Source organism: Mus caroli, unplaced genomic scaffold, assembly GCF_978045245.1.
Source record: "Mus caroli unplaced genomic scaffold, Mus_caroli_1 scaffold_8, whole genome shotgun sequence".
Lineage (NCBI taxonomy): Eukaryota > Metazoa > Chordata > Mammalia > Rodentia > Muridae > Mus > Mus caroli.
Window position 1 is genome coordinate 114,844,225 of NW_028227263.1, and position 15,371 is coordinate 114,859,595.

At 48.8% G+C, this 15,371-nt stretch overlaps 1 protein-coding gene across 1 annotated transcript; it reads left to right on the forward strand.

The window, feature by feature from the left end:
* The first annotated feature begins 13,134 nt into the window (after positions 1–13,134).
* On the forward strand, positions 13,135–14,147 carry Sdhaf1 (succinate dehydrogenase complex assembly factor 1). The gene has a single exon (XM_021166671.3). It carries the CDS (start codon positions 13,218–13,220, stop codon positions 13,572–13,574), a length of 357 nt encoding a protein of 118 aa, XP_021022330.1. The 5' UTR covers positions 13,135–13,217; the 3' UTR covers positions 13,575–14,147.
* The last annotated feature ends 1,224 nt before the right edge of the window (positions 14,148–15,371 follow it).

Below are 15,371 nucleotides of genomic sequence, written 5' to 3' on the forward strand. Positions count from 1 at the left end.
CAATCAAGGGTATTCCCAACACCAACCTCAGGCTCCCCGCATGCACACGCACAAAGGACCACGTACACTCCCCCATACCACATGCATGAAAATGGGCAGAAGGAAGATTCCATTACTACCAGCATCCTGTACCACCCTGCCAATCACCAGCATCCCACCAGTTCTGCCAGCATCTGTGACAGCCTTCTGGTCCTCCTGAGGTCCTTGCATCAGTACCATCAGTTGTTGGCACTGAACCTCTATTTTCAAGATCTCATGACTGATACGTACACTCAACTAGACACTCAACTCCACCGTGAAACCTGCCAGCTACTGAGTGGGCAAGGCTTTCCCTGGTAGAAGCTAAGCCTGTGGCATAAGTGCCGAGGGCCTCCGTCCAACCACTTGGGTGCTCATCTGGAAAAGCTGGCTCCGAGTCTGCCTGGGCTCAGTTCACGATCCATCTTTGCGTGCCATGCACAAATTAGTCCTGAGACCTTATGCTTCCTCCTGGTGCCAACCTGACACCCACTCACTCTATTATGGCCCAGACCCTCAACATTTACCCAACCTGAAGTGTGTATTCTGAAATCCAGCTCCCAGTTCGTAACTGGCATTGGCAGTACTTGCGTAGCAAAGGCAGAAGGACTGTGAGCTCAAATCCAGCCTGGGCTGTATAGCGAGCCCCTGTTTCCAAAAAAAAAACCAAAAAACAAAAACCCAAAAGCAATAGATACAAAACAGCATCTTCCAGCTCTTACATCCCTAAACCCCAGCCTTTCCACACTTTAGGGACTCAGAGCCGACTCCTCTAGCCTCAAACTCATACTCATCCCAGAGACTTATGCATTGATGCGTGATCAACCGCTGCTCTTTTTTAAAAAATATAAAACAATCGATGTGAATGTATTTAATATACACTGCTAGGGCTCAAGCAGACTTAATTTAAAAAAAAATAAAATCACAGCTTAGTAATCAAGGAAAAGTCAGACCACCTAAGAAAAAAAGGTGACACAAGAGAGTCTAGACAGCTTGAATCGGGCTCTTGTTTGCCCAGAGCTCGGCAGCATGGTGTTGTTCAGCTATTGATACTGAGTTGTCCTAGCGGCTCTGGAGAGAAAGCAAGATAGTCCTGACACCACATAGCTGAATCCCTTATTCTTTTTTTTTTAATTTTTAATATTTTTATTACATATTTTCCTCAATTACATTTCCAATGCTATCCCAAAAGTCCCCCATAGCGCCCCCCACTTCCCTACCCACCCATTCCCATTCTTTTGGCCCTGGCATTCCCCTATATTGGGGCATATAAAGTTTGCAAGTCCAATGGGCCTCTCTTTCCAGTGATGACCGACTAGGCCATCTTTCGATACATATGCAGCTAGAGACAAGAGCTCCGGGGTTCTGGTTAGTACATCATGTTGTTCCAACAATAGGGTTGCAGATCCCTTTAGCTCCTTGGGTACTTTCTCTAGCTTCTCCATTGGGAGCCCTGTGATACATCCAATAGCTGACTGTGAACATCCACTTCTGTGTTTGCTAGGCCCCGGCATCGTCTCACAAGAGACAGCTATATCTGGGTCCTTTCAGCAAAATCTTGCTAGTGTATGCAATGGTGTCAGCGTTTAGAAGCTGATTATGGGATGGATCCCTGGATACGGCAGTCTCTAGATGGTCCATCCTTTCATCACAGCTCCAAACTTTGTCTCTGTCACTCCTTCCATGGGTGTTATTCTTGAGGATGTCCAGTCAGATGCTGCCCTGGGTGGCCACACTGGAGTGGTAGCAGGCTGTGAGGAACTCCACTGTGGGTGTGTTGGAAGGCTAGCCACTGGAGAACCCCAGGGAGAGTTTACAGCTTAGGTCTTCTTCCTATACTGTACCAGCCTGCTCCATGAAAGATCCATCAGCAGGTTGTCTGATTCGGGGAAGGCAGAAAGCCCTTTGTCACCAGATATCTTGAGGGTCATCAGCACCTGCTGTCACCTCTTCTTGCCCTCAGGACCCTGGGTGGCACCCTGCTGGGCTCCACTACCTTGTGAAAGGCCCTTCCTTTCAGACAAGGTGCTTCCTTGCCAACACTGGGTGAGGAGACGAAGGACACCTACCAGCCACCTGCTCTTTATCTGTCTGAGGCTCCTGGCTTTGGATTTGCCCAAGCTGAGCTCTGCATCCTTGCTCTACACCTCCTTGCCTTGGCTTCCCTGTTGCTCTGTATCTCCCGACATACACCTCGCTCCTCGAATCTCTCTTCTAACCCATCTCATCCTCCCGGTCCCCTTTGCAAAGGCATCAGGTACCCTTGCCCTCCGTCCTGGTTAAGGTTTCTATGGCTGCGATGGAACCAAAAAGCAAGCTGGGGAGGAAGGGGTTTATCGGGCTCACACTTCCACATGGAGTATCACTGAAGGATGTCAGGACAGGAACTCACACGGGGCAGGAATCTAGAAGCAGCTGATGCGGAGTTCATGGAGCAGTGTTGCTTATTGGCTTCCCCTCCATGGCTTACTCAGTCTCCTTACAGAACCCAGGACCATCTGCCCAAGGGTAGCCCACATACAATAGGCTAAGCTCACCTATAATAACCACTAATTAAGAAAAAGCCCCGCAGGCTTGCCTACAGCCTGATCTTACAGAGACATTTTCTCAACGGAGGTTCCTTCCTCTCTGATGACTCTAGCTTGTGTCAAGGTATCATAAAACTAGCCAGGCTACCCTCTTTCTCCCATAGCTGTGCATGACCCCTTATTCCTAGATCCCCTTACCCTTAATGCAGGCAGAGTGCCTATGAAATCACCCGCTCTTCCTGCTGACCGGAAGCAGGACATCTTTGCACATTGTCCTGAGGCCTGTGGTTGCTGTTCACTAGGGGCAGCTACTCAAGTAGGGCACTGCCTGTGACCTACTGCAACCTCCTGTGTGGCCTCTGCAGTCCCATCAGTAGCCATACAGCCAATGGCTCACAACTGCTGAGGCCTCAGTCCTGTGCTACCTGCTATCCTTGTCCAAGGTTAGACCATCCACAGCACAGGTGCAGTCACAGCATAGCATAGTGTCTCCAGACTCTTGAGAGGGCCAAGCAAGGGGTGCCAGCTGGCACCCCTCCAGATACACTCACTGCTGAAGCTGCTTCCGGAACTGCATGGGCAAAGTGGGCCTCAGTTTCTAGACCCCAAAGTGCTCTGTATCTGCCAGGAAGCACATGGCTGCCAGCCAAGCAGTCGGTGCCAGTGTAGCTCCTTGGCAGACATCCAGTTCTGCTGTGAGTCCTCCCCTCAAGGGTGTCCGGAGTCCGTGGGGCCTGAGGCAGGAGGAGACCTGGGTCCCGCGCTGAGTTATCCTAGGTCCTAAGTTAAGACAGGATAAAACAAGAAGGACTCCCATACCCAGCCTCCTGGAGAAAAAAAAAATGGATTTCATTTCTAAGCGCTTACAAAGCTCTCACTGCGCCTGAGGTGCTATTTTAAGACAGCAGTTTTCAAAATGCCCCCAGGAGCATCAGCAACACCTGGGACTTGTTTTTTAAAAGGGAGGGTGGGGGTGGGGATTCTCAAAATGCAAAGAGTCAGACGACGGATCAGTTGCAGAGTGTTGCTGGATGCACACAAAGCCGCAGGTTCTGTCTTTCCCCAGCAAACACACACACACACACACACACACCCTGTTATCTCAGCACTCAAGTAGAGGAGGGTTGTGGGTTTTGAAACCAATCTAGGCCACGTAACAAATCCAAGGTTTTGTCTCAAAACCAAACCACAAATATCGAAGTCTTTGGGCTGAGTTTGTAGCTCGCTGGTAGAGCGTGAGGCCACAGAGGGCGGTGGAAGCAGGCTGTTGCCCTGCTGGACATTTCATGTCACAGATTTTCATCAACTTCGAGTCTTTATTTCCACTTATTCCCTCCGCGTTTCCTGTGTGTTCTTGATCTCATCTTGACTTATCTTTCCTTTAAAATAGGGACAACCAGCATGGGTCGGTTCTCTCCTTCTACCACGTGTGTCCCAGGGCTCAAAAGCAGCTCGCCATGCTTGGCAGCCAGCGCCTTTGCCTGCTGAGCCATCTAGCCGTCCCCGCGACTCTATTTGGTAGTGGGGGTGGGGTGGGGGAAAGAAGCAGTATTTTCTGCTCCCTCTTCAGGACTTTTCTACGTCTAGGTTCAAATGCTTCTGTTTGAGAGCTATTGCTTCGTATGTGTAAAGTCCTGTGTTGCATCCCCAGGATCAAAAGTAACAAATCCTGACTTGCCCTTGTATACAATGACCTCCACACACACACTTTTTGCCCAACTCTGATCCTACCAGCTTTGTCAGAGGTGGATTCGTGGGGACACAATATGTCCAAGATGTTGGGAAGCCTCCAGTCCCAGCACAACCAGGACACTGGTGCGCAACTGTGCTCCTGGCGAGATACTTAACGGCAGCGACAGGGATCCCACGGAAACTAAAGAAAGGAAGCCAAATGGCTCGGGGAACAGCATAAGGGATGTATTCTTTCCTTAAAGCTCTGTAGATGTAGAATATCTACTACAGGCAAGAGAAACCCGCTTCGCTCATGTCTCAGCCCCTCTTCCTTTCTGGTTCTGCTTATTAGCTTCACTTCGTAGGAGAGTCTCCCCCTAGTGGTAGCAGCAAAGGCTCCAACAGCTTCGGAGACAGGCCCGACATCCTCTTTCCATTGGCTGTGTAATACGCTTGGTTGGCCAATTATAATGGCCCAGGAAGGAAGGTGTAATCTGATTGGCCAGCCTTGGACCCTTTGGGCATCCCTGCCTAGAACTTGATTGTCTGGAATCACTTCGATCCACAAGCTGAAAATAAGAACCCGGAGGCGTGATGGTACAAGGTCGTCCCGTCACCCCGGAAACGGAGGCAGGATGATCAGAAATTTCAGGCCAGTCTGGGCCCTATACAAGTTCTTGTTGAAAAAAGAAATTCAGAGCTATTGCTTTGTATGTGTAAAGTCCCGTGCTTAATTCCCAGGATCTGAAAATAGAATAAATGATGGGAGCGCAGGGGGGCGGGGGAGGGGGTGTCTCAGTGGTAAATCTCTCGAAGGGCTGGGCCTTGGGTTTTAGAGTATTTATCAAATAACTGGAGAACGAAAGGAGGATACGACACAGGAAAACTATTGGCTAATGGCATCAGGTTACGAAAAATTGAGTCAGGCTATACTGGACTATATAGCCCCTAGCCACAAAGGATTGCTTGACCCCATCATGACCTTCTCTCTATTTGCAGAAATAGAATGCCAGGGTATCAAAAGCAACCCACCGTGCTTCCCGTCAAACCACAAAAAAATAGCTGCAACTTCCTGGTAGCTCTGTGTGTGTGTGTGTGTGTGTGTGTGTGTGTGTGTGTGTGTGTGAGAGAGAGAGAGAGAGAGAGAGAGAGAGAGAGAGAGAGAGAGAAGAGATGTCCTCCAGCCCCTCTAAATGTTCTCAACCTTCATCCATGGAAAGGTTAGGGTCTCTCAATGTTCCAATAAAGCAGTCTCAGCCTGTTGATTGAGTCTGTCTGCTTCTCTGTCTCATTTTTCTTGCAAAAACAATGATAAAACACCTCTGTAAAATAAACAGAATCACCAACAGTTTTCCCACAGACCCCTCTTAGGTTGGCAAGGTGGAGCCTGCCTATCGATCTCAGCTCTCACAAGGCAGAGCAGGCAAACTGTCACAGCCTGGTCTATACACAGAGACCAAAAAAGCCAAGGGCAGACAAGGCAGTGTGTCTGAAATCCTGGAGTTCAAGACCAACCTCAGATACATAGCAAGTTTGAGGCTAGTCGGGGCTAGATCTGCCTAATCTTTTTAAAAGAAAAAAAATGTATAATAAAGACACAAAGACTTGCTTTTCTTTTTCTTTCTTCTTTGTGTTTTGGTTTTTTGTTTGTTTATTTGTTTGTTTGTGAGACAGGGCTTCACTGTGTAGCCCTTGGCTGTCCTGGATCTCATTTTGTAGACGTGGGTGGCCTTGAACTCAGAAATCTGTCTGCCTCTGCCTCCCAAGTGGTGTGTGCCACCACTATCCAACCAAGAAATGAATAGCTGTTAAAGGCTAGGCTCACAACCAAAAATATAAGACATGCTTTTTAATTTTCTTTCTTTGTTTTCCCTCCTCTCTTTGCCCCCCATTCTTTTTGAGTACTAGGGATGGAATCCACTGAACTGCAGCCCCAGCCCTGGAAAATCGGAGGCTTCTTCTGATAAAAAGCAGTGACTTTTTACTCGGGCCTCCCATGCCTGGAGGGTAGTTTAAAACAGAACAAAACCTTGTCATCTCTGCCTCCATTTTGTCTTTTTCTATTATTCTGTGTTCTTCTGACTTGCAGTCCTCTTAGGCTCCAGGAGAAAGAGATTGTTATCAGTTGAGATGAACACCACCACCACCACCAAGCAACAGCATCTTCTTTTTTTTTTAATTAGGTATTTTCCTCATTTACATTTCCAATGCTATCCCAAAAGTCCCCCATACCCTCTCCCCCCCACACTTCCCTACCCACCCACTCCCACTTTTTGGCCCTGGCATTCCCCTGTACTGGGGCATATAAAGTTTGCAAGTCCAATGGGCCTCTCTTTCCAGTGATGGCCGACTAGGCCATCTTTTGATACATATGCAGCTAGAGTCACGAGCTCCGGGGTACTGGTTAGTTCATATTGTTGCATCTTCTTTTTATTAGGGACAAAAATAAGACTGAGTAGTCCTGGGCTAACCATCAACCAGACCACAGGCTGACCAACAGTAATTAACTTCCCATGCTTCTCACCCATTCCCTGCTCTGTCTCTCCCCTGGTCAGTACTGCTGGCGCAGGGCCTTGGGTACTGGTCTCCTTGTCTTCTGAATATTGTTACACTGGTTAAAGTTATTTCCTGTGACTGGAGAAATGGCTCAGTGTTTATGAGCACTTAGCACCTTTCAGAGGACCAAGGCGAGTCGGTTCCCAGCACCCACATGCCAGCCTCAACCGTCTGTAATTTGACTTTTATGGGATCCAATATTCTTTTCTGGCCTCCTTGGGCACCAGACATTCAAGGCAACCCTGCTCTACATAGTAAGCTCCCGGCTAGCTCAGAGTACAGAATGAGATCCTGACTTTAAAAACAAAAATCCCTTTAAGCTTTTATCCCTTACGTTTCCCACTTGGGGTTTTTGGTATGAGTGGTTGGATCTTGTAGGGATGATCTCTGTGCACTGTGTGGAAGTATCACCTGTCAAAAAAAAGCCAACAGCCTAATAGGAAAAGGCAGAAAGTGGGAGTTCCAGGAGAGAGGCTGAAACTCTAGGAGATAGTCAAGGGTGAGATTTGTCATCCACACGCAAGGACTTTTGAAACTGAGGAAAGGTAACCAGCCATGTGGAGAACTTAGACTAGTTTAAACAGGATAGTTGAGTTATGAGCTAGCAGGAACAAGCCAAAGTTTAAATCCTAGGCATTTATTAACAAATAATAAGCCTTTGAGTTGTTATTTGGGAACTAGTTTAGATGGAAAAGCCCAAAGTTACAGGACTTAGCTTTGTTGTTGTTTTGGGGTTTGGCTCGGCCTTTATTTATAGCCTAGTATGATGGTTTGAATGAGTATGGCCCCCATAAGCCCATGTGTTTAATGCTTGGACCCAGTGGAACTATTCTGGAAGGATTAGGAGGTGTGGCCTTGTTGAAGGATCTATGTTACTGGGGGTGGACTCTGAGGTTTCAAAGACCCACACTAGACCCAGTCTCATTCTCTCTTCACCTGCAGCTTGAGAACACGTGAATCTCAGCTGCTGCTCCAGCTTTGGGCCTGCCTGCCGGCACACTCCCCATTGTAATTATCACGAAGCCCCTGAGACTGTATCAAGCCCCCAGTTACAGGCTTTCTTTTTAAGTTGCCTTGGTTGTGGTGTCTCCTCGCAGCAACAGAACAATAACTACGACAGTCACGTCACGCTGACGTGAAGTTCAGCGTAGCCCGGGCTGGCCTTAAGCTCCCATTGTGTCTGAGCCGTCATATCTGTTGTGGATTTGACTTGCTGGCTTTCCAGAATCAGGCTTAGTACTCCAGCAGCTGCAATGGCTGCTGCGCTCCTTCCTGTCAGCTCCCCCGCCGACCCTCCCCCACTGGCCCTCCCCCACCGGCCCTCTGCTCACCATTTTTTGTTTTGATTTCTCAGCCTTCTGCATCTCAAGATGGCCTTGAACTCGCTGTGCAGCTGAGGCTGACCACGCCCTCGTGATCCTCCTGCCCCGACTTTCCAAACGCAGAGATGAGAGGCAGGCACCAGGACACTCCGCTGTGAACTCCTTACTGACAGCCTTCCCTGGGTCTCCCTCTCTGACCTGTCTTCTCTGCCCACTGTGTTTCCCATATCTTCACTCACCTTCTGACCCCCATCGCCCCATGGGTACCCAAAGCCACTCACTCACCCTGATCCTCAGCAATCCTTGGGCTGGTCCACTAGTTCCTGTTGGCAAACTTCTTGGACCTCCCATTGCTTCGTCTCTGCCCCCGGCCCTGCGATCCCCGGCTGTCATTATTCCCCATTTAACTTCCACTGACCTCTCAGTAGGTCCGACCATCCAATTAGTCCACCATTGATCCCCCAACTGAATCCTTTATGACTTTCATGGTGCCTCTGGCCAGCTTCCCACTGAATCATTTTATGATTCCTAATGACTGTCCCAATTTACTAACCTCTGCTGTCTCCTACTTCTTCTTCTTCTCTCTCTCTTTCTTTTTTTTTTTTTTTAAATTAATACTGGATCTCACTGTGTTGCCCAGGCTGTTTCAAACTCCAATCTCCTACCTCAGGCTCAGGAGCAATTATGACAAGTGCCACTGCACTCCACTTTAATCCCAGCCTCTCCCTCTTCCCCTCTTCCACAGTGTTGGAGATGGAACCCAGGGCCCTGCACGTAGTTAAGCGTTCTCCTACCAAATTGTGTTATTGTTGTTTCAAGACAGGAACTCCGTGGCTGTGAACTTGACCTTGTTACATAGACCAGGCTGGTCTTCAACTAGCTGTATAATCCAGGATAGCATAGAGTTTTTGACCCTACCACCTCAGCTTTCCAAGTAGCCTCTCAATCAGACTGACACAAATCAGTGAAATTCTTTACCGATGATCACTGAAATGAAAAGTACCAGAGAACATGGCAGTGTGACTCTGATGGATTCCAGAACCTCTGGTTTTCTAATGCCTTCTTCATTTGCCTCTCTGATCCTGTCAGGTGACTTCTAATTGACATTACTGCGGTTTTTCGGGACCCTGTTTCTTGTGTTCTAGTCTCTTCTGTTACCCTGGGTTGCTCCTTCCCACAACCTCCGGCTTTCTTCCTTATCCACCCATAAGTATCCTGCCAGGGGACTCTGTTCTCTACCCCACACCGTCTGTGTCTCTACATCATCGGGGCCTGTGACACTACTGCCGCCACAGCCCACCCCAGCCTCGAGATGGTTCCTGCAGATTGTGTTCCCAGACCACTGGAGCACAAAAGCAAGAGCTACGCTGGGCGTAGCGCCAGTGACAGCTACTGCTGTGAGTGTGATCAATGTGCTGGTGACAAGGGCTCGGTGCTGAGCAGTGCCACCTGTGTTGGTGACTGCAGCTAAGCAGTGTGTGGGCGGAAACCTCATGCTGAGCGCAGTCTGGTACCCTGAACCTGGCTGCAGCCGCAGGAACTGGGGCGAGAGGTGAACAAAGCGCATGCGCAGCCCGTTCTAGTTGCTCCGTCTCAAGAGTGGCCTACAATGCTGTCTAGTTCTATGTCAACTTTTGTTTTGTTTTGTTTATTCGAGACTGTTTTTCTCTGTGCAGCCCTGGCTGCTCTGTTAGACCAGGCTGGCCTTGAACTCAGAGATCTGCCTGTTTCTACCCCATGAGTGCTGTGATTAAAGGCATGTACCACCACATTTGGCTTGGTTTTTCTTTTCCTTCCTTCCTTCCTTCCTTCCTTCCTTCCTTCCTTCCTTCCTTCCTTCCTTCCTTCCTTCCTCCCTCCCTCCCTCCCTCCCTCCCTCTCTCCCTCCCTTCCTTCCTGTCTTTCTTTTTTCATTTTGATTTTGTTTTATATCAAGTTGACCCAAGCTGGGTAAGATGGCTCTTACCCAGTCACCTGTGTTGGTGACTGAGAGGCAGGACCCTGGATTGGGAAATTTCATCCATAAGATTGGGCTGTAGCAAGATATGGTCTCACTGTGTAGCCCTGGCTGTCCTGGAACTCACTATGTAGACCAGGCTGGCCTTGAACTCAAAGAGTTCCACTTGCCTCTGCTTCTCCGGTGCTAGGATTAAAGATGTGTACCACCACCTCCAGTTTGTAAGGCATTTTCTTAATTAGTGGTTGATGGAGGAGGGCCCAGCCCATTGCAGGTGGGGCCATCTCTGGGCTGGTAGTCCTGCATGCTATAAGAAAGCAGGCTGAGCTGGGTGTGCCAACACTCCAGAGGCAGAGGCAGGCAGATTGCTGTGAGTTTGAGGCCAGCCTGGTTTACAGAGAAAGTTCCAGGACTGCCAAGGCTAAAAGGTGAAATCTTATCTTGAAGAAGAAGAAGAAGAAGAAGAAGAAGAAGAAGAAGAAGAAGAAGAAGAAGAAGAAGAAGAAGAAGAAGAAGGAGGAGGAGGAGGAGGAGGAGGAGGAGGAGGAGGAGGAGGAGGAGGAGGAGGAGGAGGAGGAGGAGGAGGAGGAGGAGGAGGAAGAGGAAGAGGAGGAGGAAGAGGAAAGAAGGGAAGGAAGGAAGGAAGGAAGGAAGGAAGGAAGGAAGCAAGCAAGCAAGCAAGCAAGCAAGCAAGCAAGCAAGCAAGCAAGCAGACTAAGCAAGCCAGAGTAAGCAGCACTTCAAAACATCTGCAGGTTTCTACCCTGCTTGAGTTTCTGCCTTGGGTTCCCTTACCCAACAATGATTCAGAATATGTAACAAAATAAACCCTTACCTCCTCAAGTTACTTCTAGTTGTGGTACTTCATCACAGCAACAGTAACCCTAACTAGGATTAGGTCACGGACAAAAGTAAAAACAGAGTAGCTGGTCTTTGTGTTGTCATCTGCCATATACTGGGTAAGAGAATCAGTCATTCAAGACCCATTCAGAGATGGGTAAGATGGCTCCAGGGGAAGAGGCAAGTATGTCACTTAGGAAGCCCCACAAACTGAGAGCAAGACTAGTTCCCCAAGGGCAGATGGAGGGGTTCCGGGTCAGAAAGTCTTAGGGACAGCAGGAACAGGGGGAACAGTATGTGTTTCAAGTTGTATGACTCTCGAGGCCACAGGAAAATAAAACAAGCCTGTCAGCCTGTTAGACGAAGTTGTCTTAGAGGTAAAGAGCCACTTGATAGGAAATGATGGAAGCTTAAAACCCAGAGGGATCCTGAGAATCAAGAGGATTCAGTAAGAGGAGCAAGCCGAAAGAAGACACATCTGCACTGGTGTGGCCATCATACAGTTGACAGCACTGACCACTTCAGAATCTTTTTGCTGTTTTTGTTTTGAGGTAGAGTATGGCTATGTATCCAGGCTGGAATAACAGGCACGGCACCACAGCTGGTTTTATCCAATGTCGGACCAAACCCAGGGTTTCATAAATGCTAAGCAAGCAGGCACTCTGGGACGGAAGATACACCTCTGGCTCTGTACAGCATAAATCATAGAAAACAAACAATTAAACATTAAAGTATGTAGAGTTGTTCCTGGCATAAAGTAAGAGTTCAGCAAACAACTTAGATGGAAAAATAATAAAACAGGGTTTGGGAGTTTGGTGGGGGGGGGTTGTTTTGTTTTGTGTTTCAAGACAGGGTTTCCCTGGCTGTCCATGAACTTATTCTGTAGACCAGGCTAGCCTTGAACTCAGAGATGTCTGCCTCTGCCTCCCAGGTGCTGGGATTAAAGGTCTGCACCACCAGGTAAAACAGATTATTATTAAGACATAGATAAGAGCCTTTAATCCCAGCACTCGGGAGGCAGAGGCAGGCGGATTTCTGAGTTCGAGGCCAGCCTGGTCTACAGAGTGAGTTCCAGGACAGCCAGAGCTATACAAAGAAACCCTGTCTCGAAAAACCAAAAAAAAAAAAAAAAAAAAAAAAAAGACATAGATAAGAAAGATGAGAATAGATAAGAAAGATGAGACAGATCCATCTAAGTTGTTTACTGAACATTGACTAAAACTCCAATTCCCTCCAGCTCACTAGCTTCCCTCCCCCAGATACTTACTCATTCCCACTATCCTGTTATTCACACTGTTCTCTCTACACTCTCTCCTTCTGTTTTCTCTGTTCACTATCTCCTGCTATTAAGTTTTAAACCTGACAATAGTTCTGCTATACTGCCTCAACCTTCATTTTGTAGCTCATGACCTTAACCTGACCTAATGTTCTTTGACTATAACATCATGTTGCTGTATGGAGCCTCGAGACCCATGGAAATTCCCTAGACTTCCTGCCTCTAGACCCAGCCAATCAGCTTAAAGGTCACACAGTGCGGCTTTGTCTAGATAGCCAAATGCACCTGTTCGTGGGTTTTCCCATATAAAAACTGGCCCTGAGAACTGGCTGGGGTGTGCATCCCTGATTAATCAGTGTTGATATGTGTGTTCAATAAACCGTCCCGATACCCTACTGACATTGGTGTCTCCCAGTGGTTTGTGTGGCTAATCCTGAACTTCAACAATATTCTCTCCTCGCTCGCAGACAGCCCTGGCTATGCAGTCTACTTCCTCTCTACTTTGGACTCTTCTAGATGCCTCTGGCTGTCCTCTCTCTCATATCTACAAACAAACAAAAAGTTTTCCCTTAGCCATACCACGGAGCGGTCATGTCGTCAGTTTATGCACTTTCCAGCCCCCAAAATAGTAAAGATCTTTTTAAAAACTGTTCGTCCCTTCCCAATATCCCTCTGTCTTCTGGTGAGACCCGGGTTCGAACCCTTCGCTCTCAATCTTCCGAGGGCTCAGAACTATCTCCTCCTACACTCTTTCCAGAGTCTAACCGCTTAGACCCTTCCCCATGCTTCAACTCAAGTTCAGAAATATCCAGGACTGTAAGGCACTCAAAAACTACTCTTTGGAGTGGCCCGGAGCACCAGAGACTCCGCCCACTTCCAGAGCCACCCACGACGTACTGCAGTACTAGCCAATCGGGTGCGGCAGCGCCGGCTAGCAGGAGGCGGGACTTCTGGCGGACGTGCCAGTTGCCCTGCCCGTTAGCTTCTCAGCACTGTGTGTCGGGGCGGTCCTTCCGGCCAGTGTGGGGACTCACGGCGACGCCGCGGTCATGAGCCGGCCCAGCCGGTTGCAGAGGCAAGTTCTGAGCCTGTACCGCGAGCTGCTGCGCGCCGGGCGCGGGACGCCGGGCGCCGAGGCCCGGGTGCGGGCCGAGTTCCGGCAGCACGCCAGCCTTCCGCGAACCGACGTGCTGCGTATCGAGTATCTGTATCGCCGGGGTCGGCGCCAGCTACAGCTGCTGCGTTCCGGCCACGCCACGGCCATGGGTACCTTCGTGCGCCCGCGGGGTCCGGCTGAAGAGCCCGGCGACGCGACAGCCCCGGGGACCAGGCTGGATGATGGTGGTGCCCCAAAGAATTCTTGTGAAGGCACAGGGGCGCGGGAGACGCGATCCGATGGACGGTGACAGACAGACCTAGAGAAAGGTTCCTTCTGACAGTTTGGGGAGGATCGGGAACTCATCTAAATGGAAGCCGAGATGTCTTGAGAGACAATCGAATTTTCCCGATGCATGGTGAGAGATCAGACACTCCCTCACCAAGGAGGTTCCGGGCATTCTGTGGCACTGGCGGACTGCATAAGACATGCTGTGATACCCCAACCCAATGTCAAAGAGAGAGCACAGGCGCACGTTCTCCACCCGTCAGGGCCGTGACACCTCTTGACAGACAGCTCTCTTGACTTCTAAGAACACACCCACCTCCCCACTCCCCGCCCCTTGCTGTTTTTAACGCGGAGAAGACAGACTTTTTGCCGCGCTCGTTTAATAGAATACCCTGATGAACCGTGAGAAACTTGGCAGTCTGACTCGTTGTGAAGAACCGGGTTCATGAGGGAGGTTACAGTAGCTCATCCCAGCTGATGAGCCTGAGACTCTTGGGGAATCCCTAGTCTCTACTCCTGTTAGTCCTCCTCAGGATTCTTGCATAAAGGGAATAAATGTGAGGTGTGCTCTCTTCCTTGTTGATTGTCTTAACAATCTTGTTGATTCTTTTATTAGGGGTCTTTGCTCTTTCTTTTGAGACAGAGTCTTGTTATATAATATAGCCTAGGCTGGTCTCAGCATTCACCTCCTTCAGGCTCAGCCTCTAAACTCTGAGATTATAGGCATGCACGGCCATGCCAAGGTTGAAGAGGCAGGTGGGAGCAAAGGGGACCCAGCTGAGGCTTGGTGTGTGACAGAAAAAGATTCTGTGACACTTTTTACATAAGACTTTGACCTCACTTGCATAACCCCATCACAGGAGGTTAGCTATCTGCTCATCTCTCAGCTTCAGTTTTATTTAGCAAGGTGATCCTGGTTGCTTTAGTTTTTGTTCTTTTTAAGACATGGACTCACTTAACCCAGGCTGGCCTCAGTCTGGTCATGTGAGGGATAATGGCCTGCAACTCCTCCCTTCTCCTCCAGATCACAGGCATGATCTACCACAACATATGTTTGTTGTTCTGTTTGTGGCCTTGTGCTTGCCAAGCAAGTGCAACAACCACAAAGATTCACCTCCAGCCCCGAGGTGACCCTGTTAATCATGGTGCCATCTCAACTCAAGAGATATGAAAGTAACTACAGAAGATCTACTGAACCTGTGCCCTTTACATATCCCAGCCTCCACCTCTTCCTGGCCCCAAGGGCCTGAGCTACATAGAGTGACCTTGTCTCAAACAAAAAAAGAAAAAAGAAAAGGAAGGAAAAGGAGCCAGAGAGATGGTTCAGTGGATAAAGGAACTTGGTGACAAGCCTGACTAGCTGAGCTCAAATCCTAGGGACCACATAGGAGAAGATGAGAACTAACAGCAATTTGTCTGATGTCCATCTACCTGTGCACACACACACACATAGATAGAAAGATAAATACATAGATAGATGTATTTAGGAAGACAGACCATAATGAGAGATTCCCTGACACACCCCTTAACTACAGGTTTTCACTAACTTACGTGGGCTCTCCTAGAAGCTACTGCCCCCCAGACCTCTTCAGTCCCCATTTTTGCATTTCCAATAGCCATTCCAGTTTACTTTGCAGACACACTCCCTCCACCATGGTTAGCCTCCATGATTCCAGCAGACCTGACTATGGCCCCTCCTGAAGGTGGAACTCATGGCCTAAGCCAGGGGAATCCTTGGGACTTAGGTCTGGAAGTTTAAAGGGAGAGCTATCTTATTGGCTGGTAAATTGAGACAACAGTCTGGTCACTAGGAAATGGA